At 44.7% G+C, this 8,244-nt stretch overlaps 1 protein-coding gene across 1 annotated transcript; it reads right to left on the bottom strand.

Annotated features, from left to right (window-relative positions):
- Positions 1-72: 72 nt before the first annotated feature.
- Positions 73-1,415, bottom strand: LOC121274859 (histone H1-like). The gene has a single exon (XM_041182241.1). It carries the CDS (start codon positions 1,381-1,383, stop codon positions 727-729), a length of 657 nt encoding a protein of 218 aa, XP_041038175.1. The 5' UTR covers positions 1,384-1,415; the 3' UTR covers positions 73-726.
- Positions 1,416-8,244: the final 6,829 nt, after the last annotated feature.

Here is an 8,244-nt window from a genome sequence, read left to right as displayed (position 1 = left end):
CTGATAAAACAGACCCTCCTCCTGCCTGCCCGAAATACATTTATTCATCATAATCTGAAGAGAGCTGTACAGAAAACTTTAAAAGAAACTGAAATACTTCAACGTCATAAACCAACTAGTCAGAAAATCGTAGGTATTAAATCCAATCCTCAAATTAATATCCCCCCGCCCTCGATAATGCATTTTTATTAAAAGTCAAATGTCTGCATCTATTTCAATCCCTGTCCTGTGCTATACCAACACAACTCTAGACTCGCCTCCTACCCCTCTCCTCCACACTGCAAAATGGGATTGAGAAATCCGCTAACATCTCTTCAAACAGAATTAGAGAAACAACATGTATGGGCCTTAGTTGTGAGGCAGACATTGGAACGATGCTCACTCTATTGCTGACTCTCACCTTGATAATGTGAATAAAGAAAAGATAAACATTGAATGCACTCTTAAACATTCCGGTTAGGGAGCTGTAAGGTCATCCCTGAGTTTTGTTGCATAGTTGGGGAGGGGTCGAGTGCTGACAGTGTCAGTGAGTGAGCGGGAAAATAGGATTTACGTGGGAGGAAAACGAAACATTTCCATCTGGAATCTGCTCCTAGCTTCGAGATAGGGATCAAATGATCAGGGGATCAGCTCTTTCATGTGAAATGTGGGTGGCTCTGAGAAGAGCCTTTGGGTTTCAGAGGTTTACAATTTGCTCGGGACATTTCCCTTCTTTCCTGTCTTTGTTTATCTCGTTTTGGGCTTGGCCCTCGCTTTCGCCACTTTTTTGACACCCGGCACCTTCTTGGCAGGAGACTTTTTCTTGGGGGCTGCTTTCTTCACCGGCTTTTTTGGAGTTGCCGACTTCTTGGCTGTTTTCTTGGCTGCTGCTTTCTTGGCTGGGGATTTCTTGGCTGCTGCTTTCTTCGCTGGGGATTTCTTGGCTGCTGCTTTCTTGACTGGAGTTTTCTTGGCCGCTGCTTTCTTTGCCGTCACCTTCTTGGCTGCCGCTTTCTTCACTGGAGATTTCTTGCCAGCTGCTGCCTTCGCCTTCTTCCCCACTTTCCCCTGGGGTGTGTTCTTAGGGACTTTGAAGGATCCCGAGGCGCCCGTGCCCTTGACCTGAACCAGGAAGCCATTCTTCACATTCCTCTTGATGCTTTGCTTGATCTGGGAGCCGAGTTTATCCACATCCAGCCCTTTGCCGCGCAGCGCCTTCTTGATGGCGGGCAGCGACATTCCCTTGCGATCGCTGCAATCCGCCACAACCTTGAGGATCTGCTCGCCCAGCTTGGGACCGGCTACTCCGCTCCGGGGAGCCGCCTTCTTCTTCTTCTTGGGAGTCTTGACCTGGGCGGCAGGAGCGGCTGGAGGAGCCGTTTCGGCGGCTGCGGTGTCAGTCATGTTCCGGGACTCTGCACAAAAAAGTGTCTCTGTCAACGTGAACGGGGTGAGAAATGAAGCCGCTGGTGGCGGCACTGAGCAACTTAAAGGCAACGAGCGGACGGGGCGGAGACAAGCTGCTGTCAGCTCTAGGCTGCTGCTGCCTCTCTGTGTTTCTCTCTCCTCACAAACTCCCCGATTCCATGGAAATTCCGGCTCTCCAGTGTCCCAGACTAAATCCTTCTTATATCTGACATTGTACTGTTTGCTGTCGAAATGATTTCTCGCGAATTGAAGACTCCATGCTCGACATTACGGCATTTTTCCACCGCGCTGAGCAGTCTCTCTCACCCGATCGCTGGGAATTTCTCTACTTTTGGACCGAAATATGGAAATGAGAACAGAAATTGCCTTGAAAACTCGCTTTGGGATTAAGTAGGGGATGTGAGGGAATGTTTGAATGGGAATTACCTGTATTTTACACAAAAGTTTTTCGGCAATCTCACGATCAGTAGGCATGCACAAACACAGTGCTATCAGCCTGACTTGCCCGCCCCTTTCAGGCACTCTCTTTTTCCAAGTTCAGATGCACACAGCTTCAGCTAATGTAAAAATTCCAGGGCAGATTTTCCCCTCCTTTCGACCATCCTTCCCGATTCTGGGGAGCTGGAGGAGCTGAGGTGGGGTGGGCTGACGGGGCCCGGGGTATATTCTCGATTCTCAAATCATTAACTCTTAAAAAAATCTCTGAGGATTGCTTCCCACACATCGCGGGGTGACCTGATTCCTCTGCAGGAGACATTTCTGTCTGTTTTAACGTATTTGCATTGATGGCGGACAGCAATAAGTTTCTTGAACGTGAAAGACAATTTAGCCTTTATACCTCCAAATGTTCTTGTCTTCATTGCTCCCCCTGCACTGACCAGTAACCATATATACGAAGCTCACCAACCGGAGGCCTTACAATAAACCATAATCCCACACACGCTCATAGTGGATTTTTGGACAGTGACAGGCTGACCCCGACTGGAGATTTTTTTAAAAGTAGAGTCCCTTCAACGCTTTACCTTCTGAGAGGAGTTGGAGGGTGGAGAGAGGCTCGAAGGGAAGTGGCAGTGAGTGCCTCATACACAACACGGCAGGACTGTCCACACTGCCATCTTTCATATATCCTATTACTTTGTCCATGACATGTAGAATAACATATACAAACATGTAAAAATTAACGGAGAGAAGTAGGGAGGGGGAAGGACAGAGAGAGAGAGGGAGGAGGAAACAGAGAGGGAGGAAGAGGGAAAGAGAGAGGGAGGGAGGGGTAAAGAAGGAAGTGGAATATGAGAGGGAGGGAGGGGTAAAGTGAGGGAGGGGAAAGAGAGAGGGATTAAGGGAGGGGAAGAGAGAGGGAAGGAGGGAGAAAGAGAGAGGGAGGGGGAAGGAGAGAGGTAGAGATGCTGAAATAGAACAGGAGGGAGGGAGGGAGAAAGAGAGGGAGGGAGGGGAAGGAGAGAAGAGGGAGGAGGAAAGATAGAGGGAGGGAGGGGGAAAGAGAGAAGGGGTTAAAGATGGGGAGGGAGGGGGAAGGAGAGGGAGTGGGAAGAGAGATGGTGGGAGGGTGGGGTAAGAGACAGGCAGGGAGAAAGAGAGCGGGAGCAAGGGGGAAGCAGACAGGGAGGGAGGGTGAAAAAGATCGTGAGGGAGGGAGAACCAGAGAGGGAGGGAAGGAGAGAGGGAGGGAGGAGGAAAGAGAGAGTGATGGAGGGGGAAAGAGAGAGGGAGGAAGGGGGAAAGAGAGAGGGAGGAAGGTGGAAAGACAGAGGGAGGGAATGGGAAGGAGAGAGGGGGAGTGGGAAAGAAAGATGGAGGGAGGGGGAAAGAAAGAGGGAGGGAGGGTAAAAGAGAAGGGGGAAAGAGAGAGTGAGGGAGGGGTAAAGAGAGAAGGGGGAAAAGAGAGGGAGGGAGAGAGCAAGGGAGTTAGAAAGAGAGAGCGTGGGTGAAAGAGAGAGGGAGGGAGAAAAAGAGAGGGAGTAGAGGGAGAGGGAGAGAAATTTCATCTTCCAATACCGAACCACATATCGACATCACAATGAGCAACAGCATTACATTTTTTAACGCATCAGCTGAGGATGTCAGATACAGTATCAATGCTACTACAGAGTACACACATATCACAAACAATAAATGTGCTCCAAGCATATGTACAAAATCAGAAAGGGATATCATTACATTGCAAACTGGTCAAATAAGGCTCACTGTGCTGATTCCTGGGATGAAGTGGTGCCTTATGAGGGAAGTTTGAAAATGTTGTGCCTATACTTATTGGATCTTCGGAGCGTGAACGTCGATCTCCTTGAAACATGAGAAAGATTTTGTGGGTGGTTGCTTGGCAGGATAGATGGTGAGAGTTTATATCTAGAAGTAGGGGGCAAGGTTTAAAAATAAGGAGTTACTGAGTTAAGATAAGGAGGAATTTCTTCTCTCACTGGATTGTTAGTCACTGGAATTCTCTTCCACAGAGAACAGTGAGGATTGAGTCATTGAATATGCCCAAAACTAAATTAGGCAGACTTTAATCTACAAGAGAGTCAAGAATTATGAGGGCCTGACAGGACATGGAAACTAGGAGCAGGAGTAGGCCATTTGGCCCTTCGAGCCTGCTCCTCCATTCATTGTGATCGTGGCTGATCATCCAACTCAATAGCCTGCTCCCGCTTTCTCCCCATAAACTTTGAGCCTTTTTGCCCCAAGAGCTGTATCTCTTTCTTGAAAACATACAATGTTTTGGTCTCAACTATTTTCTGTGGTAACAAATTCGACACGCTCACCACTCTCTCGGTGAAGAAATTTCTCCTCATCTCAGTCCTAAATGGTCTATCCCGTATCCTCAGACTGTGACCCCTGGTTCTGACCTCCCCCACCATCGGGAACATCCTTCCTGCATCCACCCTGACCAGTCCTCTTAGAATTTTATAGGTTTCTATGAGATCCCCCTCATTCTTCTGAACTACCACAAATATAATCCTAATCAACTTAATCTCTCCTGATATGTCGGTCCCGCCATCCCTGGAATCAGTCTGGTAAACCTTCGCTCCACTTCAGACTGAGGTACTAAGGTTGCAATCAGTTCAGCCTTAAAATGAGTTAGTACAGGGGCAAAACGAATCAATGGTGCTGAGAATGGGTGTAAATCGGATCATGAGCCTGCAATTTAGTTAATTGCACGCAAAAATTAGAAGTGGCGTAAAGATAAAACCACTCAGTGAAATTGCCTGTCTCTGAGCAGGAATTGGACCACAGCTAATGTTTAAACCATTGTTTTGATTTAGCCACGGCACACCAATTTATTTAAGGGACATGTCGGTGTAAGTCTTTTCGAGGGTAGAAGTCATCATATCTTAAATTTTATATTGTATTTTTTAAATTGCTTGGGGAATTGTAGATATCTATGTGGGGCCATTGTAGCTGGTCATTATAATTGTCTCTTACATGGTGTTGTGCTTGGCTACTGAGGATTGGAATCGGCTCCAACTGGGAAATTTATGGAGTATAAAACCCAAACTCACGGATGTGTTTTGTGCTTATGTTTTTTTTTTCACAACAGTACAGAATCCAAGCCTGCAGCCAATGGCTCAGACTGTGCAGCAAGGGGTTAATTCAGGTATTTAGTAAAGGGCAGTAGCTCATCAAAGGGCATTGTACAGTGACTGATAGCTATCATGGAAAAAGGAAAAGTACCATGGAAATGCCATGGCCTAACACAGTTTAGATACTGATTTCCCGATACCATGGCACAAGAAGCATGCTGTTCATCAGCACAGTTTCATGGACCTTGGCGCCAAATCGACGAATTTTCTCATATATAGCAGGAGAATTGATTACTCAATGTCAGAGCTAACCATGGTCGTCTGGGAGGTATGTTCCAAGGAAGGACTAGTGTTTCAACCAGCATGAGCTGATCATATTTACCGAGACTATGCGCGGAATAAACTAAGGATGCTAATTCCTGGACATTGAAATGAGTTGGCCAAGCCCAGCAGCAAAAATGGTATAATTGTGGCCAGAAATTGGAGCACACCACTGCTTTCTAAAGACAGTCAAGGGAGTCGGTAGAGTCTGGTCAACTCCACTGAGGGACCTACAATACCACTGGAAGACTAGTCGATGGGGTGATTGTAAGTATTAAGTTGAGTTTTAAAGAATTAAGTATAATGTTAGGAACGAGGTGTGGGACAGGGTTCTGGGTAGTGTAGTTGTAATTGTAACTGCATTTCGTGATTGCTGAGTGCAACCCTTCATGTAGGGATGTGGGTAATTCAATGAAGCGATTGTGAATTATCAGCAGAAATGTTGCCTCTCTGGTCATTCTGTTCAAGCCATACACTTGTGAATCTCATGTCATAAACATCAGCGTGGGGAGGGTCTCCGACGTCAAAAAAGGGGGACCTGTTATGAAAGGGCAGGTGATGTGTCCTACAAGGGAATCTTGGCCATGCTAGCACGATGGTTTCCCAATTTGTACTTGCTATGAGAAGATTTGGGGACTGAATGCAGAAGTCATGATTCCAGTAACACCTTTAGAGATTTTAAAACCTAAATTGCAACATTTATTAACAAAATAAAAATATCAAGCATGTACATAAGATTAGTTATTTAATACCACAACAAATCCCAAAATTCAGAATTAACCTGACTCCCAAGTTTACACCCACTTTCATGCAACAGTCCTAAATAGATTTTGAATTTAAATGGCAAAGCAGCAAGCTTTCCACAGCCCCCACTGGACAGTGGAATTCCAAAGGCTTTACTCCACCATTGGTTACTGGAAACAGCAACATTTTAAGAATATGGCTGTGGGCTTTCACAAGGCTGTTTTACACACTCCTCTTTTGTTCTTATATGGTTCCACAACATAAATTCCTTCTTTCTTTATATGTGTGTATCTTTCTTTAATCTTTAAATTCGACTGTTCCATATACATTTGGAAATGTACTTTTCCGATAATATAAAAATCCTTCATGTTGCCAATATGGTTAGTATAGTTTGGGAAAAATAAACATAATAGTATTATCCTAATTATCTTGTTAGTCATAAACAGCCTATCATTCCTTTCAAACCCAAACAGCTCCTTCACTTGCCAAAAAATCCAAATTTCCTTCACACGCTACATACTAAGACTCATACATGTTTAACCATTAGCATCTCAAATGACTTTTGCCCCTAAATTCTTTGGATAATTTCAGGTTACAACCTATCAGACTTGAATTTAATTAAATCACACAGAACCATCTACACTCACACCCATAAACTTAAATTACAAAAAAAAACCCGCAATAATATTATGAAACTTATTATAGTTTTGTGACAAACCCTTGGTAGCAACAGACCCATTCATGTCTTCATGTCTCCACGGAAGCAGCTTGAGCCAATTTACTGTGCACTGGTGCCATCCCTTGGCTGGACCTGAGTAGTGCAAGAAAGCACCAATTCAGAATTGGTGTGAAATAGCTGCATGGTAAGAATGATTGGAAACATTTTATCAATCAAACTCAAGGGATCAAAGCTCGATGGCGTGGAACTGCAAAGTGCGCCTATTGCAAAAGAGTGATGTTGGTATAATGGTGAGCATAGTTGCCCTTCAAACATTTGACCAGATTTCAACTCCCAGCTATCATATTTGAGACTTATTTAGACTGCTGTCCTCAGTAAGGCCATTCAACCAACACCTCCCAATTGATGCAAATTGGATTTAAAATGAGCATAAAATAATAATGCATAGCACAAAATCACAGAATCACACAGAGCGGAAGAGACCTTTCAGCCCATCAAGTATGTTCCGACAAGTGAGAAACACCTGACCTACCTATCTAATGCCATTTACCAGCACTGTGCCCATAGCCTTGAATGTTATGACATCCTTTTTAAAGGATGTGAGGCAACCCACCTCCACCACCCTCCTAGGCAGTGCTTTTCGGTCCATCACCACCCTCTGGCTAAAAAAGATTTTCCTCACATCCCCCTAAACCTCCTGCCCCTAACCTTGAACTTATGCCCCCTTGTGACTGACCCTTCAACTAAGGGGAACAGCTGCTCCCTATCCACCCTGTCCATGCCCCTCATAATCTTGTACACCTCAATCAGGTCGCCCCTCAGTCTTCTCTGCTCCAACAAAAACAACCCAAGTCTATCCAACCTCTCTTCATAACTTAAATGTTTTATCCCATGCAACATCCTGGTGAATCTCCTCTGTACCCCCTCCAGTGCAATCACATCCTTCCTATAATGTGGCGACCAGAACTGTACACAGTACTCCAGCTGTGGCCTCACCAAGGTTCTATACAACTCCAACATGACCTCCATACTTTTATAATCTATGCCTCGATTGATAAAGGCAAGTGTCCCATATGCCTTTTTGACCACCCCATAAACATGCCCCTCTGCCTTCAGAGATCTATGGACTCACACGCCAAGGTCCCTTTGTTCCTCAGAACTTCCTAGTGCCATGCTGTTCATTGAATAATTCCTTATCAAATTACTCCTTCCAATGTGTATCACCTCACACTTTTCAGGTTTAAATTCCATCTGGCACTTGTATACCCATTTAACCATCCCATCTATATCTTCCTGCAGCCCAGGACACTCAACCTCAGTTTTAACCACCCAGCCAATTTTTGTGTCATCCCAAAGTAATAGTTCCAAGCCGGATATAATGAAATAGAACAAAAAACACATTTTCATCACATTTTACATTCAAACATAAAATTCAAGATCACTTTGTTTTTAAAGAAAACGTTCCTGAAATACATGAACAGTTATCTGAATTACTAACTATGTACTCAGTCAGAAACAATAACAATTCTGGTTTTCAAATGTACAAAAATAGAGATA

The sequence above is a fragment of the Carcharodon carcharias genome, assembly GCF_017639515.1.
Source record: "Carcharodon carcharias isolate sCarCar2 chromosome 39 unlocalized genomic scaffold, sCarCar2.pri SUPER_39_unloc_1, whole genome shotgun sequence".
Taxonomy (NCBI): Eukaryota; Metazoa; Chordata; class Chondrichthyes; order Lamniformes; family Lamnidae; genus Carcharodon; species Carcharodon carcharias.
The sequence above is the reverse complement of the archived record's forward strand: the minus strand, read 5'-3'. Positions and strand labels throughout refer to the sequence as shown.

What these genes read in the sequence shown, in the direction of transcription:
- LOC121274859 (XM_041182241.1), bottom strand. Translation starts at nt 1,383, where the DNA reads ATGACTGACACCGCAGCCGCCGAAACGGCTCCTCCAGCCGCTCCTGCC.